This window comes from Tachyglossus aculeatus, chromosome 6 (assembly GCF_015852505.1).
Source record: "Tachyglossus aculeatus isolate mTacAcu1 chromosome 6, mTacAcu1.pri, whole genome shotgun sequence".
In the NCBI taxonomy this organism is placed as follows: Eukaryota; Metazoa; Chordata; class Mammalia; order Monotremata; family Tachyglossidae; genus Tachyglossus; species Tachyglossus aculeatus.
Window position 1 is genome coordinate 46,337,470 of NC_052071.1, and position 24,042 is coordinate 46,361,511.

At 44.2% G+C, this 24,042-nt stretch overlaps 1 protein-coding gene across 1 annotated transcript; it reads right to left on the minus strand.

Moving 5' to 3' along the window:
• Positions 1 to 4,860: 4,860 nt before the first annotated feature.
• Positions 4,861 to 23,834, minus strand: CLIC2 (chloride intracellular channel 2). Its single transcript, XM_038747989.1, has 6 exons — positions 23,573 to 23,834; positions 14,864 to 14,973; positions 14,020 to 14,145; positions 7,942 to 8,048; positions 5,509 to 5,690; positions 4,861 to 5,047 (listed from the first exon to the last, which is right to left on the minus strand). Exons 1-6 carry the CDS (start codon positions 23,627 to 23,629, stop codon positions 4,886 to 4,888), a joined length of 744 nt encoding a protein of 247 aa, XP_038603917.1. The 5' UTR covers positions 23,630 to 23,834; the 3' UTR covers positions 4,861 to 4,885.
• Between the last annotated feature and the right edge of the window lie 208 nt (positions 23,835 to 24,042).

The following is a 24,042-nucleotide window of genomic DNA, read 5'->3' on the forward strand; positions in this document are numbered from 1 at the left end:
TCTGAGCTTTAATAAAGTGACACCTGTATCAGACCAAAGGACCGGAGTGTATCTTGTCTTCCTCTGTCTTCATTGCCAGAGCTCAGTTCTGCAACCTCTAACAAGATCTGCCTGCCAAATCCTGATTCACCTCAGACAATAGCCTGCAAGAAATGGAGGAAGTGATAGAATTTGGAGAGTATCTAGAAACCTTAAATGGTTTTCCTCTAGTGCTCCCAACAGCCTTCACTTTGCATCCTCCGAACCCAATGTAGATGGAGAGAGAAGTGGAGATAGAAACTGTGGAAATTCCCTCAACCAAAAGGAGTAGAATGTAACCAGCTGAATTTCTATTTCACTCATCAGGTGAGGTTGATCTAATTCCAGCTGAAACTTGTGGATTTGAATCTGGACTAAATCTGAGTCAACCTAATCTCAAAGTCAGTGGGGAGGCTGGGTGTTTTGAAAGGGTGTGGGCTACTCTCCTGTGTTCTTTGGGGTGCTCTTTTAGTTGTCCCTCTCCCAACTTGGTGAAGCCTGCAAGACAGGGAATGATCCAGGGATCCTTCAGCCCAACATGTCACTTGGGTGGGGGGAAACTAGGGCCGAACAGGATTGGGCTGAATTCATTTCCCCTGCTGTTGACTGCAAGCTTCTTGTGGGGAGGGATCAGGTCTAATAATAATAAATAATTATGGTATTTGTTAAGCATTTACTATGTGCCAAACACTGTTCTAAGTGCTGGGGTAGATACAAGGTAATCAGGTTGTCCCATATGGGGCTCACAGTCTTAATCCCTATTTTACAGATGAGGTAACTGAGGCCCAGAGAAGTTAAGTCAGCTGTGTGACTTTGGGCAAGTCACTTAACTTCTCTGGGCCACAGTTACCTCATCTGTAAAATGGGGATTAAGATTGTGAGCCCCCGTGGGACAACCTGATCACCTTGTAACCTCCCCAGCGCATAGAACAGTGCTTTGCACACAATAAGCGCTTAATAAATGCCATCATTATTATTATTATTATTATTAAGTGGCTTGCCCAAGGCCACATAGCAGAGAAGTGGCCAAGTGGGAATTAGAACCCACATCATCTGACTCCCAAGACCGTGCTCTTTCCACTAAGCCACACGGCTTCTCAGCTAACTACTAACTCTATTATATTGTACTTTTCCAAACACTTACTACAGTGCTCTGCCTATGCTTTCCTCATCCCTGCTTTCCTCCCCCCTCCCCAGGTCTGCTCTCACCCTCTGCCCTTCTCCAGCCCTGCTCTCCTCCCTCTCCCCCAGGTGTAGAGAAGCAGCGTGGCTCAGTGGAAAAATCCCGGGCTTTGGAGTCAGAGTCATGGGTTCAAACTCCTACTCCACCACTTGTTGGCTGTGTGACTTTGGGCAAGTCACTTAACTTCTCTGGGCCTCAGTTCCCTCATCTGTAAAATGGGGATTAAGAATGTGAGCCCCACGTGGGACAACCTGATCACCTTGTCTCCCCCCAGCTCTTAGAGCAGTGCTTTGCACTTAGTAAGTGCTTAGCAAATGCCATCATTATTATTATTATTGGTTCCATTTTTGTTTTTTGGTTTCCCGAGAGGCAAAAAATAGGAAGGGGTTACACAAACAGGTGGCTTGTGTTGTCTTGGCTTGAGTGGGTGGGTTATCCAAATCAACCACTCCAGAAAGGAGCATAGCCTAGCGGTTAGAGCATGAGCCTGAGAGGCAGAGGATCTGGGCTCTAATCCCAGCTCTACCACTTGTCTAATAATAATAATAACGATGATGGTATTTGCTAAGCGCTTACTGTGTGCCAAGCACTGTTCTAAGCGCGTCGTTACAAGGTAATCAGGTTGTCCCACGTGGGACTCACAGTCTTAATCCCCATTTTCCAGATGACCTTGGGCAAGTCACCTAACTTTCCAGTGCCTCAGTTTCTTCACCTGTAAAATAAGGGTTCAGTACCCGTCCTCCCTCCTACTGTGAGCCCCATTAGAGACAGGCACTGTGAACCACCTAATTATCTTGTATCTACCCCAGTGTTTAGTACAGTGCTTGGCATTCGGTAAGCTTTTGCCAAATACCATAAAGAAAAAAGCAAGGCCAAAGAATTAAAGTATGATTCTGATAAAGTCCTGCTGGTGAAAAGAGAGTGGGATGTGCCAAGGTGGAAATAATGGCAGCCTCAATGTCAAGGACGGATGTCAGTAGCAGGGTTATTCATGATGATTAGATCTGGAGTTGTGAACCCCCCTCCCACTTCATGGATGAAGTGGGAAGCAGCGTGGCTCAGTGGAAAGCGCCCAGGCTTTGGAGTCAGAGGTCCAGGGTTCAAATCCTGGCTCCGCCGCTTGTCAGCCGTGTGACTTTGGGCAAATCACTTCACTTCTCTGTGCCTCAGTTACCTCATCTGTAAAATGGGGATTAAGATTGTGAGCCCCACATGGGACAACCTGATCACCTTATATCCTCCCCAGCGCTTAGAACAGTGCTTTGCCATAGTAAGCACTTAACAAATACCAAAATTATTATTATTATTAAACCCAGAATATCTGGCCACCCGGAGAGGTGCCGCTACTGATGTACTCAAGACTAGGTTGTTTCAGTGGAAAATAAAAATGTTTATTAATATTATCATTACAAAACAATCTGAAAAAAGAAAAACTGAGCATACATATCTTTTAGTGCAAAAATATAAATATTTTAGAAAGCTTAGTGACTTGCCTATTGTGCTTTGTGTGTTATGTTCTTTTTAGTGCAGAACATGTCGATATTTTAGTATCTACTAGCATGAATGTACAACTGAAATTGGCCTTTTGGGGGTTCAGGCTTTCAATTTTTCTCCAGAGTGAGCTAGCTTCTTTGTTTCCCTCCCCACTGCTGAACCAATGTGCCTAAAGAGCCCACCACTTTTAGGAACAGAAAAATACACATCTGTTTTATATGCATAAACTGTAGCCCTTGTAAACCCAAAACATCTATTGTGTTTTTCTCCCTCGACCGGATATGGGGGTTGCAGATGGAATCTTCTAAAGAGACCACATTGGCCTTCCTGACTACAGAAGCATTTCCAGGAAAAGTTAAATTGGGAGGGTGACTGCATTCATGGGCTTCCCTCCAGAAAAGCTTGCAACAGCTCCAAAGGGTGCGGAAAGAAGCAGTCGTTGGCCTGGTTTCATGATGAACACCCAACCCGAGACCGAAACCTCGCCCTGAAGAATGACTGCAGTTGATGTCCCTTTGCCATGTTGCAAATCCTCCCCTCTCAGAGCTTTGTAACTCGGCTGCAACTTCCTGGTATGCCCAGCAAGATATGCTTACCAGTCTGCTGGATGCATGCCAATTTGCCCAGCAATTCAATCGAGTAACAGGGCTGGATTCTCATCTCTGTGACTCTCCCGGAAGCCCCCAGGCTCCTCGGACTGAAGAATGCTCCAGAGCCAGCTCGGGGGGGGCCACTACAGTTTCCCATGGTTTCCTTGGCCAAGTCTCCCCTCACAGTTAACCGATTTATCTGGGTGATTCGAGCCAAAAAGACATTTTAGTCTGAGTTTTTGTGGATAATTTGCTAAGTAGCCATGAGCTAGCCTATCTTTTCAAAATTTGTCTACCAGTCTCCAAATTCCACTTCTCCAAAGTACACCGAAGTACCCATCCCTGACGTATGAAAAAGAAACTCAACAAAAGCTTGTTGCGGGCAGGGAACGTGTCTACCAACTCTTCTGTATTTTACCCTCCCAAGTGCTTAGTGCAGTGCTCTGCACACAGTAAGTGCTCAATAAATATGATTGATTGATCATACCCTATAAGTAAAGGAGTGGAAAGAACTATAAAATTTGAAGCCTTGGCTTTTCGGGTTCCAATCTTTTGGTTTGGGTTTTCCCCATCGTAAACCACATTCCAAATGGACCATGAGCTTCCAGGTCTGTGTCCCTTCAAGCCTTGAGGCCACTCCATTTCTCCAGGCAAACCAAATCACTCAATATCCCTCAATCTCAACCTCCAAGGTCATCATCCACTCTTCTCAACGTGGCCTTTAAGGGCCGACCGCAAATTATTCCAAATGGGGAAATGGCCCTGCAGAGGAGAGTGGCCTACTGGAAAGAGGGCATGAGAGTCAGAGGACTTGGCTTCTCACCCCAGCTTTGCCACGCACCTGCTGTGTGACTTGGGCTTGTCACTACACTTCTCTGGGAGCCAGTTTCCTCATCTGGAAAATGGGGATTCGATACCTGTATTTTCCTTCCCTTTTAGACAGTGAGGCAGGCACAAGGACTGTGCCCAACTTGATGATCTCCAATCTACCCCAGTGCTTAGTACAGTGCCATGGTGATGACAAAGATATCCTCCTCTTTGAAGGTAAGCCCTATGTGGGTTGGCAAGTGTGTCTGATTAGATTTTCCTGAATTAACCCTATATTTAGCACAGTGTGTGGCACATAGGAAACATTTAACAAATACCACAATTATTATTATTATTCTTAGCCTAAACCCTGGCTTCCTAGAATCCAGAGGAGGAAGGCTGGAGTGCAAGACTCACTGTGACCACTGGAACTTGAACTCCCCCAGGTTTCCCACATCAGATGACTCAGGGACTAGAGAAAACAGCCAAGAAAGCTCTCCAAGCCACACTACAATGAAGTGGTGCCAGCTTCACTGAGGGGAGGGTAATTTATACAATATTAAAGGGAAAACGGGCTCACCACAGGCCAGCTAAGCTGGGTGATGGGGCTTTGGGGGGGTAAATGAATGCAAAGCACAAAGTTCCTTTACAAAGGAGTCTTTGTGAATGCAATGTTTCCCTTCCTTGAATGTCTCTAATGAGTGACAAGGAAGATAGCATACAGAAGAGAGCTTTGGGGGAGAGAGGGAGCTACAAAGGGAAGAGGACTCCAGAAACACACAGTCTTTAATTTCTAGCTCATCTTCTTAGCAACACTGGCGTACGTGCATTCAATCTCCTTGTCATCAGGACACGTGTGGGTGAACTCCTCCTGAGCATAGGCATTGTGGAGATAGCGCCAGACTCCTGAAAATTCGGCGGGGATGTCAAAATCACGATATTTCTTGGCCGCAACCTAGGGAGTCAGAAGATAGAGACAAAGGTAAGAGAGGTGGCAACCTGAAAAATTTTAACCCTGCTGGTGACCATTCTGTCACATGACATAACCAAGGAGCTAAGAATATTCTACGTAACTAAATGATTGTAAAATGGAGAGTTTTAAGGCAAATTGACAGCATCCTGCCTTTGTACCTATATGTTATTTATTAGAGAAGAAACATGGCTTAGTAGAAAGGGAACAGGACTGATAGCTGCTTTGTAACCTCATCACTTGACTTTACTGTGCCTCAGTTTTTTCATCTTTAAAATGGAGGTTAAATACCTGTTCTTTCCCTTTATTCTGAGGGCCCCATGTGGGACAGAGATGCTTAATTTGAATGTATTGCATATACCCCAGCTCTTAGCACATAGTAAGCACTAACAAATACCACATTCATTATTGCTGTCATGAATGAGTGGCACAGGTGCATCATTTACCTTAATGATATTTAATTTGGGCAACAGGTTGCAGTCTGCTAATGTCAGGTGATCCCCATCCAGGAACCTTCTTCTGGAAACCAAAACTTCATCTGCACTGTCCTGGTCAATTTCATCCAAAAGCGGGCTGTTTAGATAGTTATCCAGGCGCTTAAACTCTCTCAGCAAAGCTTTTTCAAAATCTAAATGAAGAGATGCAGGGTTAGTTCCCAAGGCTTTCGCTTTTTAAATATTCATCTCAAAACACACTTTCTCCCTCTATCCCCCAGCTCCCAAATCCTCATTCACACACCACACTTCTCTACAAACTCACCATGGATAAATTTAAAACTACTCTTTCATTCCATGAGGATTCAAAACCTGTTCTCCCTTCCCCTGTGACTGTGAGGCTCATGCGGAATGGGGATTCCATCTGATTTGATTACCTTTTATCTACTCCAGCACTGACTTTAATTCTTGGCAAATAGTAAGTGATAACCAAATACAGTGATCCAAAATCCTCTCCTGTTCTGGGTATAACTGAAATTCCAAGTTACATTGATAGCAGAGAGGCTTCTAGGATCAGATAGATGTTACAGAAGAGCCATCATGCTAAGCTTCAAGCTTGGCTCCTTCCTGAATTTTCTGGGGTTCAATCTCTGAATCCCAGAAAGAAAGATGGAGGGATTATATTAGCTCAGGTTTTGCAAACATGGGAGCTTGATTTGGGGCTTTGGTATTGGGAACTTAAATTAATTCTTAGTATTCCGAGTAGTGGATTTAAGAGTATTAGATTGATGAGAAGCAGCATGGCATAGTGGAAAGAGCCCAGGCCTGGGAATCTGAGGACCTGGGTTCTAATCCCAACTCCACCACTTGTCTGTTGTGTGACCTTGAACAAGTCACTTACCTTCTCTGTGCCTAAATTACCTCATCTGAAAAATGGGGATTGAGACTGTGAGCCCCATGTGGGACATGGATTGTATCCAAACTGATTAGTTTGTATCCACCTCAGTACATAGTACAGTGCCTGGCACATAAGTGTTTAACAAATACCACTTAAAAAGAGAGAGGATTTCAAAGGAGCAGCCATATCCAAAAATGGAAAATTATTTATGCCACATTGGTTAATGCCGTGATGACTATTTTTACTTTCATTTGAGCCAAAATTCTTCAGGACTTAATCCATTATCAATTGGATTTTAAGAGATACCATCTGGGTTACTTTTTCCAGAGGACAAGTTACAATCAGCTGCCAATGATTCCCAAGTTGATTCTGGAGCAACCTCAGCAGTTTGTGGACTATCAAGGTTGTTTGCTTCTCTCCATCTTTTCCACTGCCTGACTTTTCACCATTTCCCCTCTTAGAGGAAGATGACCAAGAAGAATGGTGAGTTGAAACTCAGTAGATGTGTTAGTAGCTCCAGTATTCAATATGGTGAGAAATGAGGCTAAATTAGAGAACCAGCATTGTCTTGTGGATAAAGCACAAGCTTGGGAGTCAGAAGGACCTGGGTTATAATGTTGACACTGCTACTTGTCTGCTGTATGATCTTAGGCAAGTCACTTAACTTCTCTGTGCCTTGAACTTGTATATACAGATTTATCTCATTTGTAAAATAGGGATTAAGACTGTGAGTCCCACGTGGGACGTGGATTGGGTCCAATTTGATTAGCTTCTATCTACCCCAAAATTTAGAACAATCCCTGGCACATAGTAAGCGCCTAACAAATACTGTAAAACAAAAAGCAGATTTTTGAGTGGCAATAATCCGTACTCTCCAGGACTTCTATCACCACAAATAATTGGTTGAAAATGATTCTTGAGCTCTGGAGGTCATTATCCCATTATCTCATAGAAATAAGAGACAGTGCAGTCCAGTGGGAACATTGTGGGGCTAGGAGTTAGGTTACCCAGTTTTTCATTTCCACTCTGCCACTGGCTTGCTGTGTGACTTTGGGCCAATAACTAAAACATGCTGGCCCTCACTTACCTCCTCTGTAAAAATGGGAATGATAAAAGCAGCCTCAAAGTATCTTATGGGAAAATTGTGAGGATAAAATGAAAAAAACTGATTAAAAACTGCTTTAGGAAAATGAAAGCAGTATCCAAAAATAAGGTGTTATTTTTATCAGCATTATTGTTATTTTTTATGATATTAAGTGCTTACTATCTGCCAGGCACTTTAATAAGTGCTGGGGTAGACACGTGCTAATCCGGTTGGACACAGTCTAGCCTTCATGTGCGATTCACAGTCTTAATCCCCATTTTGCAGATGAATCCCCATTTGACAGATTATTTCTCATAATAAAGAGTGGGGCAGAAAAATGCATCCATTCTTGATTGGGGGGAGGGTGACTAGTAAGAGGGATAGACGAAAGGGAGTCATGGAGAGGAAAGAATGTTTAGATATTCTAAACCCAGAAAAGTAGAGGGAGTTAGGAATGACTTACTCTGATTTGCCTCCTTCTGGGTGTTCTTGATGTAGGCGGAGAACTTGGCAAAGATGTCACTGCCCACGTCAAAGGACTCCTTGTATCTGGGACTCAGGTGTGGATATCTTAGGAAAAGGGAAATCATTTTGGCAAAATAATTCATTTTATCTAGCTGGTTGGCAGTCAGAGATGCGGATGACACCACATGCCCCAGATGCAGAAAGGCAGCTTTAAATAAATGAAATTTCTGCCAGACAACCACAACTTCTAAGCCTTCTTTTCCTTTGCTGCCATTCCCTTCTGCATTGCCTTGACTTGCTCTTTTTATTCAATCCCCCCTACCAACACCACTTAAGTACATATCTGTAATTTTATTTATTTTTATTAACGTCTGCCCCCTGCCCCCTAAGACTGTAAGCTCATTGTGGGCAGGGAATGTGTCCATTTATTATTGTATTGCACACTTCCAAGCACTTAGGACAGTGCTCTGCACAAAGTAAGCACTTGATATATATGATTTATTGAATGGGCAGGGAATGAGTCTGTTATATTTTTATACTGTACTCTCCAATACACCCCAAGTGCTCAGTACAGTGATCTGCACAAAGTAAGTGCTCAATAAGTACAACTGACTGAGGGACAAACTGCTTCAACTCCCACTGTAGAGGTGGTAGGAGCTACACACAAAGTTTATAGCTGCCCACTAGCAGATCTGACCCCAATCAGGTCCAGGCTGATTTATTCAGGGCTTGAGGGATTATACCGGGCTTGGAGAAGCAGCATAGCATAGTGGATAGAGCACGGGCTTTGGAGTCAGAAGGTCATGGATTCTAATCCAGGCTCTGCCACCTGTCTGCTCTGTGACCTTGGGCAAGTCATTTCACTTCTCTGTGCCTCAGCACCCTCATCTGTAAAATGGGGATTGAGACTCTGAGCCCCACATGGAACAGGGAGTGTGCCTAACCCGATTTACTTGTATCCACCCCAGTGCTTAGTACAGTGCCTGGCACATAGTAAGTGCTTAACAAATACAATAATAAAAATAATTATTATTAAGAGGGTTCTCTCAATCAATAATACTTATCAAGTCCTTACTGTGTGGGCAGAGCATTGTGCTCAGCACTTGGGAGAGTACAATACCATACAGTGGGGTAGACACATCCCTGCCCACAAGAACCTCCAAACTACAAATGATAGAATTGGCCTAGAGAGCCAGAAACCATCAGATTTCTGCCAGGCTACACATTTTAAACAGTGTTGCTTAGTGGATAGAGCACAGGCCTGAGAGTCAGAAGGACTTGGGTTCTAATACCAGAGAAGAGAAGCAGAGAAGCAGTGTGGCTCAGTGGAAAGAGCCCGGGCTTTGGAGTCAGAGGTCATGGGTTCAAATCCCAGCTCTGTCAACTGTCAGCTGTGTGACTTTGGGCAAGTCACTTAACTTCTCTGTGCCTCAGTTCCCTCATCTGGAAAATGGGGATTAAGACTGTGAGCCCCCAGTGGGACAGCCTGATCACCCTGTAACCTCCCCAGTGCTTAGAACATTGCTTTGCACATGGTAAGCGCTTAAGAAATGTCATTATTATTATTAATACCAGCTCTACCACTGTCTGCTGTGTGACCTTGGGCAGGTCTTTTCATTTTCTGGGCCTCAGTTACTTCATCTATAAAATGGGGATTAAGATTGTGAGCCCCAAGTGGGTCAGGGACTGTGTCCAAACTGATTAATTTGTATCTACCCCAGCACTTAGAACAGGCACATGGTAAGTGCTTAACAAGTATATAATAACTATTATGTTATAGATTATCCAAAGAAGGTGCCTCCTTTTAAATTATAATTGCTATTGTTATTATCACCGTATTTGTTAAGCACTTACTGTATGTCAAGCAGATCTGATGAGTGATTTTTCAGGGTACAGAGAGTTATCACATGTCAGGATATCACATGTACCTCCTCCCCCTCCCCATCTCCCCAGCCTTACCTCCTTCCCTCCCCACAGCTCCTGTATATATGTATATATGTTTGTATGTATTTATTACTCTATTTTATTTGTACATATTTATTCTATTTATTTTATTTTGTTAATATGTTTTGTTTTGTTCTCTGTCTCCCCCTTCTAGACTGTGAGCCCACTGTTGGGTAGGGACCGTCTCTATATGTTGCCAACTTGTACTTCCCAAGCGCTTAGTACAGTGCTCTGCACACAGTAAGCGCTCAATAAATACAATTGAATGAATGAAAAGGAAGCAGCATGCCTAGTGGGCCTGAGAGTCAGAGGCCCTGGGTTATAATCCCAGCTCTGCCACTTGTCTGCCGTGTGACCTTGGGCAAGTCACTCAGCTTCTTTATGCCTCAGCTTCGGCATCTGTAAAATGGGGATTAAATCCCTCTCCCTCCTACCCATGTCTGACGGAATTCCAGTTTGGATGCTCAAACTGGGAGTCCAGCCACGGATACTCCCTATGGATATTTGGGAAATTGATTGGATGCCCTCACAGCCACACAAGGCTTTGGAATGGCTTGGAACCAAAACTGACCACTCAGCCTTCAAAAGGCCTGAGTCCTCCAGTCAATCAGGAGACTATCAATCATTTGATCGATCAATCGTATTTATTGAGCGCTTACTGTGTGCAGAGCACTGTACTAAGCACTTGGGAAGTACAAGTTGGCAACATATATAGATGGTCCCTACCCAACAGTGGGCTCACAGTCTATGGGGAGACAGAGAACAAAACAAAACATATTAACAAAATAAAATAAATAGAATAGATATGTACAAGTAAAATAAATAGAGTAATAAATACGTACAAACGTATATACATAAATACAGGTGCTGTGGGGAAGGGAAGGAGGTAAGGCGGGGAGGAGGGGGAGAGGAAGGAGGGGGCTCAGTCTGGGAAGGCCTCCTGGAGGAGGTGAGCTCTCAGTAGGGCCTTGAAGGGAGGAAGAGAGCTAGCTTGGCGGATGGGCAGAGGGAGGGCATTCCAGGCCAGGGGATCCACTAGGGGGTTCTAGTGGATAGAGTACAGGCCTGGGAGTGAAAAAGATCTGGGTTCTAATCCTGGCTCTGCTACTTGTCAGCCGTATGACCTTGGGCAAGTCACTTCGCTTCTCTGGATCTGTTATCTTTAAAATGGGGTTTGAGACTGTGAGTCCCACAAGGGACAGGGACTGTGTCCAACCTGGTTTGCTTGTACCCACCCCGGCACTTAGTACAGTGCCTGGAACATAGTAAGTGCTTCACAAATACCATTATTTATTATTATTAATGAATTGATTGCATTAATTGAGCACTTACTGTGTGCACAGCACTGTGCTAAGTGCTTCTTGTGCCTTTTGTGCCTCCTGTTTACTCCGTCTCTACATGTTGCCAACTTGTACTTCCCTAGCGCTTAGTACAGTGCTCTGCACACAGTAAGCACTCAATAAATACGATTGAATGAATGAATGAAAGTTGGCCATGCAGATGAAGACTCAGCCCCTCCTTGGCCTTTCCCACTACCCTGGGCAGCTGGCTACACCCTCATTTTTTTCCTAGTTTAGCTAAACAAGTCCAACTCCGTCCTTTAAGCTGAAGAAAACACGCCACTGTCTGATTTCTGTTTTTTCCACTACCTTCTGTTTGTCGCTCAAATGGCTGCTGCCAACAGATAAATCTGGATTTATCCATTCCCTGGAACCCTGGACTCAGAGTCCTTCACAGACCTCCCCCCACTGCTCACAACAGGGACACTGAACCATCCATTTCCTCACTGTGCTATCTCTCAGATCCAACTGTTTCCTCACCCACCAGCTTTTTCATGGATTAGAATGCAGCCAGGCTAAAACCAGTCACCCATAAATCCTTCCTCTGACAAGAAGTTATCCACGATCGGTAAATAGGGAGATAAAATGCTGCCCTAACAAATCCCCAATCTGCAGCTGGATAACACTCATTTTACAGGACAAGAAGTGTTACAAAAGATCAATTGATAGTATCAATCAAAAGTTTAAGGAAGGGAAATCCCCACGAAAAGGGAGCTAATCCAGGAATATTTTGGAGTTTCCACAGGAATGATCAGAGACTGGTAATACTGTGGGAATCAGAAGGCCAGGCCTCATGAATCAGTGATCTAGGATCAGATTTTACACAAATTAAATCTCTTAGACAAGAGAGTAAGTGGTGGCTAGGGTTTTCATAAACTCAAACAGGAAGTTAATGAATCAGACAATAAAGCCTGAGGCTGGAGCCAGGGGGAAGAGAGGGAGGACACCCCCTTCTTTTTTCTCCTTTCTCCTTCTGATAAATCTCTCCCCATAACTCACCCCTCCAGCTTCCCCTGCCTCCCTCATCCCAGATGAAAGAACAAGTCAATAGGGCTTGGGCCAAAGATGTTTAGAAATGAGTGGGGGTAGTGTTTACGTCAAATATACCATTTATTTTGCTCTCAGAAATCCAGTCTGTGGGACGAAATTTGCTCTTCCATAAATGTGCATGGTCCCTCTTGCATCCTCCCTCTCCCCTCAAGAGTTTTCTGATGCTGCTACTGATAATGCCACAGCCTTTGGGTCCCTTGAATTATTCAACAAATGAGATAATTAATGGAAGTGCTTTGAAAAATTAAAGCTGGGAGGGGCTTAACTGAATAAAAGGGGATGAGGCTCAATTTAAATAATCCTAAATTCTATTCCTTTGCCAGTGGACCTGACACCTGATTTCACCACATGACAAAATGGGTCACAGAGAAGAGGCTAGCTGGACATTCATAATCTCCACCCAGTAATAATAATGATAATGATGGCATTTGTTTGAAAAACACTGTTCTAAGTGCTGGGAGGGATACAAGGTAATCAGGTTGTCCCACTTGGGGCTCACAGCCTTAATCCCCATTTTACAGATGAGGGAACTGAGGCACAGAGAAGTTAAGTGACTTGCCCAAAGTCACACAGCTGACAAGTGGTGGAGCAGGGATTTGAACCCATGACCTCGGACTCCCAAGCCTGGGCTCACTCTTGTGAGCCACGCTATTTCTCCTAGCCACGCTGTGGCTACCCTGAGAGGAGCTTAATTATCTCAGACACCTTTGGACCAAAATAAGACAGATCAATTGCTTACTAGCCTTAAAAACAAAACCAAAAAAACCCCAAAAACTGATGAAGAAACAAACAAAAAAGGATTTTAAAGTCTACAGAGGGAGACATCAAAATAGACTATGGATAGGAAACCATTCTTGTCCAACAGCAAGATTTAGTGTTCCCCTCCCCAGCCAACAGAGCTGCTTTTCTCTGGACTAAGCACAATCCTGGTCTCCCTATGAAAGTACAGAGAGGCTTGGAGAAGCCGCGTGACCTAGTGGATAGAGTATGGGCCTGAGAGTCAGAGGACCTGGGTTCTAATCCTGACTCTGCCAGGTGTCTGCTTTGTGACTTCTGGCAAGTCACTTAAACTTCTCTGTGCTTCAGTTACCCAGTCTGTAAAATGGGGATTCATTCATTCATTCAATCATATTTATTGAGTGCTTACTGTGTGCAGAGCACTGTACTAAGTGCTTGGGAAGTACAAGTTGGCAAAATATAGAGATAGTCCCTACCCAACAGTGGGCTCACAGTCTAGAAGGGGGAGACAGAAAACAAAACAAAACATATCAACAAAATAAAATAAATAGAATAAACATGTACAAATAAAATACATAAATAAATAGAGTAATAAATACATACAAACATATATACATATATGCAGGTGCTGTGGGGATGGGAAGGAGGTAAGGCACAGGGGATGGAGAGGGGAAGAGTGGGGAGAGGAAGGAGGGGGCTCAGTCTGGGAAGGCCTCCTGGAGGAGGTGAGCTCTCAGTCGGGCCTTGATTCAATAGGATTCAATCCTATTCCTTCCTATTTAGACTATGAGCCCCACGTGGGATGGGGCTGGGTCCAACCTGATTAACTTGTATCTATCCCAGAGCTTAGAATAGTGTTTGGTACATAGGAAGCATTTAACGAGTACCATAATCATTACTATTGGGGATGGAGCTGGCAACTCTGAATCTTGCCTTCCTATGTGTTACATCCTTGATTATTCTACAACAGCCTTTCAGCCACTTGAATTCCCCATATCTTGTACCTTGGAGGAGCCAGGGTCTGTTCCAGGAACTCCTCAATTTTAATGAAGTCTGTTTTCAGCTCCTTGTTAAACACCAAGAAAGGAGGGTTGGTTCCGGGGGCTAATTCTTTCAACTCTTCCGGTTTCCTACAGGGATTGGAAAGAATGAATGATTAGACACTAGTGAAGAGAACTTCCTACCCACATCTCCTCACCAATTCCATGGCAGCCTTTAGTGCCTGGAGTAATGAATTGAAAGGGCAGCGTAGACAAATCTAGATTTTTCAGAGCACAGATTTTCCAGGGTGAGGATTATCCAAGTCTCTTGTTCCCCCTTCTCTGTCTCTGCTTTTCTCCTGCCCCTGACTATTCCTTGGCACTCCCATCCAAGGATGGGGAAAGGAGAATGTAGTAGACAACTCCAAATATTACTTTCCTGCTTGTTCACTGCCCCAGTTAAAGCCTCGATGGAGTAGGAGATTGAAGTCAATGTTTGAAATGAGCCGTTCTTCATCCACATTCACCCAAACACTTGTCACCCAGATAATTAAGGATCAAATGTATTATAAAGGGATGGGGGGAAAAAAAGACTGAATCTCCCTGAGCTAGTATGTTAGAAAGAAGGGGAATTCGAGAGTACCAGTGCTATCGGCAAAAAAAGCAGTGAGAAATGTAATTTGGCTTGGAGATGTGTGGTCCTCCTTTCCAGAGGAGATAACAAAAGCAAAGACCCCTCCATCAACACCATCTCCCTGGAGACAAAGGCTATGGATCTTAGTCAATCCCAAAAGAAAGCAAAAGAGACATCTCTGAGACCTGAGGGATTCCCAGCCCTCAGCATGAACGGTATCCCTACTTCACTTACCTTGTCATGTCCACCGTGGTCACATTGAACTTAACCCCTTTGAGCCAGAGGACCATGAAGAGGCGTTGGCAAAAGGGACAATTCCCAATGCTCTCCCCGTCAATTCCAGCCTGCCAAGGGAAGGCAAGGAAACACTCAATAATATTCACCCAAAGAGAGTCAGGTCATCTAGTTGCATAACGCTCATAATTAGTTGTTGCTGCAGAACAACAGCTGGACACAGATGCTAGCTCTCCCCGGATATTAGCTGCTAAAGGGCAGGGATGGAGGGTTAAAAAGAGGCTTATGGATTGTCCTTCAGTTCTAAAAAAGAGGTTATGACCCATCCTTTGTTTAAATTGGATTTCCAAGTTTTCTTTCATCCTTGAAATGCACTCAGATTTCCCTCTTGAGTGATATTCCATTACAGATGAAACCAAATGCTTAGATAACTGTGGTGATCGTTCAGAGCTCGGTATGTGCCAAGTATTCGGGTAAATCCAATACAATCAGATTAGAAACAGTTGCCGCCCTCCAGGGGCTCACAGCTAAGAGGGAGGGAGGGCAGGTATTGAATCCCCATTTCACAGATGAGGAAACTGAGGCAAGACTTGCCCAAAGTCACATAGAGAGGCAACTGGAAGAGTCAGGATTAAAATCCAGGTCACATGATTCCCCGCCTGTGCTTTCCATTAGGGCACACTGTTTCTCTGCCATCACTGCCATTATCTAATTTTTTCTGAAATCCCTTATATGCCTGGTGTTTTTAACTTCAAGGATGTTGCATTGCAAAGCAGGAAAGGAGGCCAGGCATATTATACAGAGGAATAACCAAGCTCAACACTGAACATAGACTTTGTGATTCTGACCACGAATAGCAGGGGGCTTGAGGAGTCTGAGGCCTCAGTCCCTCCCCAACTCATTTTCTTCCCAGCACATTACACATTGTAGGCACTCTCTATACTGATTGATGCTGTGGTTTGGTACAGTTCAGAGAATAGGCACTAATCAATCAATCGTATTTATTGAGCGCTTACTGTGTGCAGAGCACTAGAGAGAAACAGCATGGCCTAGTGGAAAGACCACAGACCTGTGACTCAGAAGACCTGGGTTCTAATCCCAGCTCTGCCACTTGTCTACTGTGTAGCCTTGGACAAGTAGTGACTTGTCCCTGTGAAGTGTCCCTTCTCTGTGTCTCAGTTCCCTTATCTGCAAAACGGGGATTCAATACCTGTTCTCCCTCTTAGACTGTGAGCTCCATGTGGGACCTAATTATCATCTATCTATGATGATGATGATGGCATTTATTAAGCACTTACTATATGCAAAGCACTGCTCTAAGCGCTGGGGAGGTTACAAGGTGATCAGGTTGGGGCTCACAGTCTTAATCCCCATTTTACAGATGAGGTAACTGAGGCACAGAGAAGGAAAGTGACTTGCCCAAAGTCACACAGCTGACAAGCGGCGGGGCTGGGATTAGAACCCATGAGCTCTGATTCCCAAGCCCATGCTCTTTCCACTGAGCCACACTGCTTCCCATCTATGCCAATTCTTAATTCCGTGCTTGGCACACAGAAAGTGTTGGGAGAAGCAGTACGGATTAGTGGAAAGAGCACATCCTGGGAGCTCTGCTACTTGTCTGCTGTGTGGCCTTGGGCAAGTTACTTAACTTCTCTGTGCCTTAGTTATCTTTAAAATGGGGATTAAGAATGTGAGCCCTTTGTCAGACAGGGACTGTGTCTAGCCTGATTATCCTGTATCTAATCCAGTAGTGTCTTGCACAAAGTGCTTAATAAATACCATAAAAAATAAAAGCAAATTCCACTTTTAAAAAATTATTATTATTAAAGACATACCTGTAGCAATGTGACATGACTTACAGGCCCAGAAGATGTAGCTGGTTTAAAATCAAAATCCTTCAAATGATTTGAGGATACTGAACTGACGATGAGGCCCACAAATCAATTAATCATATTTATTGAGCACTTACTGTATACAGAACACCGTACTAAGTGTTCAGGAGAATACAATACAACAGTCAGATTTCCAGCCTATAACGAGCTTACATTCTAGAGGAGAAGACACTCATTACTATGAATTAGGGTGACACAGAAGTGGTAGGAAAAGAGGAAAATGAAGGCTTAGTCAGGGAAGGCCTCTTGGAGAAGATGTGCCTTCAATAAAGCTTTGAGGGTGGGAAGAGTAATGGTCTGTCGGATATGAGGAGGGAGGGCATTCCAGGCTAAAGGCAGGATGGGGGCTTGAGGTCGGCAGTGAGATAGACGAGATCGTGGTACAGTGAGTAGGTGGGCATTAGAGTCTGCTTGGTGGCCCTAGAGGAAGTTCCAGTGATGCAGACATAATAATGATGGCATTTATTAAGAATTTACTATGTGCAAAGCACAGCTCTAAGTGCTGGGGAGGTTACAAGGTGATCAGGTTGTCCCACCGGGGGGCTCACAGTCTTAATCCCCATTTTACAAATGAGGGAACTGAGGCCCAGAGAAGTTAAGTGACTTGCCCACACAGCTGACAATTGGTGGAGCTGGGATTTGAACCCATGACCTCTGATTCCAAAGCCTGTGCTCTTTCCACTGAGCCACGCTGCTTCTCATGATACATAACCTAGAAAAATGCATCAGAATAATGTATCATGGATAGTGGTGTATAGTTGGACCATTACTGGGAAGGTACCGATCCCTGCCTGGGAGAAGCAGATTTGAGATTGGTTCAAATGAGATTAATCTCAGTCACCCTTTTATTGGGTCATTGTACCGGCAATTGGGAGGAAAATGTCAAAAAAAAGGAATGGGAAACAGAGCCCTGGAGAATGTAGCTTGATGGCAAACTGTCATGGACAAATATAGAAGATAATGCAATGGGCTCTCATCTTGGCCCCATTCATATATATCTGTGTAAAATTGGATCTGTGCAAATCAGTCTCATAGTTACTGATTGCTTACTGTGGGCAGAGCACTGAATTGAGCACTTGTGAGTGTACAATACAATAGATGAGGAAGAAATGACCCCTGCCCTTAAGGAGCTTACACTCTAATGGAAATGTTTTAATTTACTATCTAGTGGAAATATTTAATTTATTATATAACTGGGCTGGTTCCATCTAAGAAAGAAAAGTAGGCTTAGGGGACAATAATTGCCTTTAAGGTAATTAAATGGTTGTATGATAGGCTACTGGCCAGATATTCTCCACTTCTACTGAAGATTAAAATGAAGTGTGCTGAAATTATATCAGGAGAGACTTTGGTTGGGCAAAAGCAAGTAGAATCTTAACCCTCACGGTGATAAAACAGGTCATTTTGGAGTTTCCATCTCTGAAAATCATTGAGTAAATAATAGACAATCCTCCTTCTTGGATGATTTATTCATTCACCTGCCTAGAGACTGGGCCAGATGATCTCTTGGGGCTTCTAGTTCTATGACTCCAAGGTTTAAAGATAGAAGAAACAAGAACACTTCCTGAAGTTACCAGGTACTCTATAGCCTAATCAATCTGGATGGGAGGGTAGAAAGACCTGATGGGGTTCAGGTTCTGGGAACCCCTAAATGAGGACTGGAAGTCTGAGCCTTCAATAGGCCATCACCATTTTAAACTCAGTTTGTAGGAGTCTGCGGGAGTGAAAGTTATTGGCTTTGTGGAGGTTATGAGTGTGATGAGAAGGAGACAGAAGACTAATGAGGGGAGCAAGAGGAAACAGGAAATCCTTAAAGAGGAGTGGTTTCTCCATGGACTGACCTCCAACCACTGAATTGGGGTTACAGCTCAAAGCTGCTCTGTGAAAAGGGCAGAATAAAGACTATGGGATATATCTGTATATGCTTTCATATATAATTTTTATCTATAAATTATATATTATAAATTATTCATTTATATTAATATGGTATTCATTAAGCACTTGCTATGTATCAGGCACAGTAATAATGCCTGTCTCCCTCTCTAGACTGTAACCTCAATCAATCAATCATATTTATTGAGTGCTTACTGTGTGCAGAGCACTGTACTAAGAGCTTGGGAAGTACAAGTTGGCAACATATAGAGACAGTCCCTACCCAACAGTGGGCTCACAGTCTAGAGGGGGGAGACAGAGAACAAAACCAAACATACTAACAAAATAAAATAAATAGAATAGATATGTACAAATAAAATAAATAAATAAATAAATAGAGTAATAAATATGTACAAACATATATCCATATATACAGGTGCTGTGGGGAAGGGAAGGAGGTAAGATGGGGGGGATGGAGAGGGGGACGAGGGGGAGAGGAAGGAAGGGGCTCAGTCTGGGAAGGCCTCCTGGAAGAGGTGAGCTCTCAGTAGGGCCTTGAAGGGAGGAAGAGAGCTAGCTTGGCGGATGGTCAGAGGGAGGGCATTCCAGGCCCGGGGGATGACAGGGAATGTGTCTGTCAACTCTGTTGAATTGTACTCTTCCAGGCACTTAGTATAGGGCTTTGTACATATTAAGTGCCCAATAAATACCATTGATGATGATGATAGCCAACTGAATCAAACAGAAGATTCAACCCCAGGCTACAGGGAACCCTCCAGTGAGCTCGGGCTAAGATCAGACACAAAATATTTCCAGACGTTCTGATGTATTCTGCAATCCCCCCTTCCCCGCCATTAGTGAGGGTGGAACTAGGCAAGGGGGTAATTAAATTATCCCCATTTCACAGATGGACAAACTGAGGCACCGAGGGTCAAAGCAACTTGCTTCAAGCACTGACCTGCTGACTCCCAGTTTTTTGGGGTTTTTTGATAATATTTTATTCATTCAATCGTATTTATTAAGCACTTACTGTGTGCAGAGCACGCTTGTATTTGTTACAATACTTTGTGCCAGGCACTGTTCTAAACACTGGGGTAGATACAACCTAATCAGATTGGACACAGACCATGTCTACAGTCTTTATCCCCATTTTACAGATTAGGGAACTAAAGCATTGAGAAATGAAGTGTCGCTAGAAGCTGTTACCATGGCACGGAACAGGCACAGTAGCCTTCCGCCCCACCTCTTTACTCATTGAATTTGTCTCATTTCTCATTTCCCAAGAGGTGGGCTGCACTTTCAAAAGGAAGGCCCTTTTTCTCACTGCCTTTTTTGGAGACTCTATCTTTAGGAGCGTGACTTCTCTTGGTGTTCCCAAGGCGGGAAGTGAGACCCAGGGAGAGAGAGTGGTACATTCAGCACTGGGGTAAGTGGGTGGAAACTCAGGGATGGAGAATGGAATTTGATAACAGGAAGGGAGGTTCCTCTCTAGCAGGAGGAAAAGCTGAAGAGGGTGGGGAGGGTAAAGGGAAATGCAGTCAAGTTTCCAGGAAGACGGTAGTTTGTTTGTTTTCTTTTTGCCCCTCCACTCACGGGTATATTCGCTTAAAGAGACACCACACAAATTTTGGGCCTGCGATTTTTCCAGTCTCATGAGTCACCTCCTAAGTGTGAGTCAACGAGCGCTTCCTTAGGGTTGATATAGTCTCTTTCCCCTCAGACTTGGCTGGAGGTTTCTGTCTCCATAGCGATAACATTAAAAAATAAATTCAAAATTTCAAAACAATGGACCCAGCCTGCTTCAAACCCCACCAAACAGCCAACTCCTCCACACAAACAGCCTCCTGTGGAGAGCTCCTCTCAGGAACCAAGTTGCTTGCTTACAACTACCATAATAATTCACAATGTTCTCACTGAACGTTTGACTCCACAAAGTGGCAGGGAAATGAGTAACAAACATCAAACCTCATTTCCCTGTTGGAGCAATGCTCCCATAAACCCAAAGCCTTATTGCCCACCCCATGCTTCTTCCCGGCATGATATACCAGGGCTCACCAAGGGCAAGGAGCTATGTACCACGTATGGTGCCAGAAAGCAAACTTCACTCTCCCGTGGTGTGTGAAGCAATTGCATTAACACAGGCTCTGGCAATCGCTTCTGCAAGAGGCATGAAAGCCAAACAGAACACTTGAGTCCACTCAACTGAAGGTAGGTGAGGGCTTGAGACTGGGAGGCGAGAAAGAGAGGGGCTGAGTGGAGGGTGGAAGAGCTTAGGTAAAGAGCAGTGAAGAGATGAAGAATGTGGAAAGGGTGGAAGGGGATGGGTTTATAAGGGGCTAAATCTGGCTTACTATAGACCAGACTTCTTGCCTGGTGGTTAGTCGATCAGTAGCACCTACCGAGTGCTCATTCTGTGCAGAGCATTGAACTAAGTACTCGGGTGAGTTCAAAACAGTTGTTAAGACATGGACCCTGCCTTCAGGATGCTTTCGCCCCAGTGGCAGAGGGATGACGTGATCTAAAGAATTCAGTTCCCAAACACTTGGAATTTCCCAGGTAGATTGAGAGGCAAAAATAAATTTTGATTTTTTTTGCCTGATTGATTTTGTTTGATGGCTTCCCCAGCTCTAGTCTGCCACGTAAATGCCAACTCTAGTTCACTCTGTGCTTGGCAGACTGGCAGAAGCTTCCACTTTGAAGTCTGCCTCTCCCACTCCTTGGCCACTGCCTTCTCAGTTAATGTTTTCTTAAAAAAAAAAAAAGATCATGAATATGCTCTGATGAAACTCTGGAAAATTCTTGCAAGGTCCAGCCCACGGAAAACAGTTCAAAAGGTCTGGATCTAACTATTTTAATCAGAAAGTCCCTGCTCCTTAAAATGTTGAGTTGGCACGCCCAAGACACAATGCATTAACCCCCCCAGTGGCCTCAAGGGATAACTCAATCTTATTTATTGAGCACTTACTGTGTTCAAAGCACAGTATTAAGCACTTGGGAGAGTACAATATAACAGTTGGTAAACACATTCCCTGCCCACAGTGAGCTTACAGTTTAGAGGACTGTGAAGGATCCCTCTACCTGCTCCTTTCCTGAATTTCTGGGAAATGGAAGGCATCTATTGGGGGAATCCTAGAGATTCAATTTCTGCTTGAAAGTCATCCGGAGACACAAGGCAAGGCCCAACATGTAGACCAACTGGCTGGGAGAGGAGTCATTTAGTACAGTGCTTTGTATAAAGTAGGTGCTCAGTAAATAGTTGAATGTTCACTTTTGCTCTTCTGAAGGAATACATTGGGTCAGTTATGCCATCCCTGAGAAAGAGAAAGAGTCCTTGCAGTCATGACATAGTCCCCTCAAGACTGTGAGCCCGCTGTTGGGTAGGGACCGTCTCTATATGTTGCCAATTTGTATTTGTACAAGTACTTGTACTTCCTAAGTGCTCAATACAGTGCTCTGCACACAGTAAACACTCAATAAATACGATTGAATGAATGAATGAACATGTCTGCTGTGTGACCTTGGGCAAGTTACTTCATTCCTCTGTGCCTCAGCTACCTCACCTGTAAAATGAGGATTGAGACTGTAAGACCCAAGTGGGACAGGGACTGAGCCCAACCCGATATGCTTGTATTCATCCCAGCGCTTAGTACAGTACCTGGCACAGAGTAAGCACTTAACAAACACCATTATTCTTATTATTATGCTTTCCACCTCCCTTTCGCCTATAGATGAGCCATTACAAAGGAATGAGAAACACTTATAGAAGGATTTCTTGAATATCAGCTGTTTATGTTCAAGATTGGTAAAGATCTTGTTAGCAAAGTCCACGTGAGTCGCTACGAAAGTACCCTTAACAGGAAGGAACACGTAAATGTAGGGAGATATTTTTGAACTTTGGGTTGCACATCTAAATATATATGGATGATTTTGCATATGGCATTTGTGCTCAGTGTGACCATTAATTTAAAAATACTAAGTCCTGTCATCCTCTCCACGAGGTTTCTTAGGGTTTTACTTCTTAAAATCAATACCCCGAAAGAGGAAGTACAGTTCTAAAAAAGACAGTCCCTGCAGCTGTGAAATTTCCCCATTCTGCCTCCTGCTGTTTTATCCCTGAGATCCCAGAGCTCACCAGCCCAGTAACTCTAGCACCGGGGAAAACTTTAGATCTGTGGGATCTCAGCAGGTCTGATTTTTCTGGGATGAGGAAGGTGCAAGGTAGGAGCCTTAGAGTCCCGTCCTCTACAGGTGCCTCCCTTCAAACCCTTACTGAAGACACATCTCCTCCAAGAGGCCTACTTTCCTCTTCTCTCACTCCCTTCTGCCTCTCCCTGACTCACTCCCTTTATTCATCCCACTCCCAGCCCCACACAACTTAGGTACATATCTGTAATTTATTTATTTATATTAATATCTGTCTCCCCCTCTGGACTGCAAGATCGTTGTGGGCAGGGAACGTGTTTGTTTATTGTGATAGTGTACTCTCCCAAGCACTTAGTGAGCATTCATTAAATATGACTGACTGACAGACTCCCTGCCTACAGTTGCCTTCCTGACCTGACTTGAAAGTGCCAAATCCACTGGAATTCCCCAAAGCTTGAAGAAGGGAAAACTTTAGGTGGGGAATTCTCTCAGTCCTTTCCCACCCAGACTCCTTGTAAGGTGCTAGGCAGTGGTGGCTAAAATCAGATCAATCAATCAATCAGTCAATCAATCGTATTTATTGAGCGCTTACTGTGTGCAGAGCACTGTACTAAGTGCTTGGGAAGTACAAGTTGGCAATATATAGAGACAGTCCCTACCCAACAGTGGGCTCACAGTCTAAAAATCCACTGGACTATCCCCATGCTCCTGGAGCGGACTGGGAGACATACTCTCCCAAGCACCTGTGCTTTATACCACAGTAAGCGCTCAATAAATACCATCGATTGAGTGGCAAACTCACCTTCACGAAAAGCTCAATTTCTGGTTCCCTCAGGGAGCTGGATCTCAGGTCTGCCATCTCTTCTTCTTCACTCACAGTGCTCAGCAGTTCCACCAACTCCAAAGTCTCTCTGTCTGCTGCCACTAGAGCTCCAGAGGCCTTTGTCTAAGAAGCAGGTAGTACCTTAGGTAGCGGGTAGCTCCCTGTAAAGGAAAGAGTTGCTTCAATCCAGAAGCCTGGCAGGCTGAACTCCAGTCGGTTGAGAGCAGTTCTTTTTGGAGTGGTTTTTTTTCCCCTCTTGACTTTAAATTTTGAATCAAGGAGGAGCAAAAGGGGTGTGAGCAATGGCCTACTGGAAGAGAGGGAGGGGGAGTTTCCAGAGAGACCTCAGAGCCATGACTCAGCACCAGTCTATCAGAGAACACACACAAGGTCCTGCTTCCATATATCGAGCAGACCAGATGCTATCCTGGAAGCTCTCAGAGCCCGGG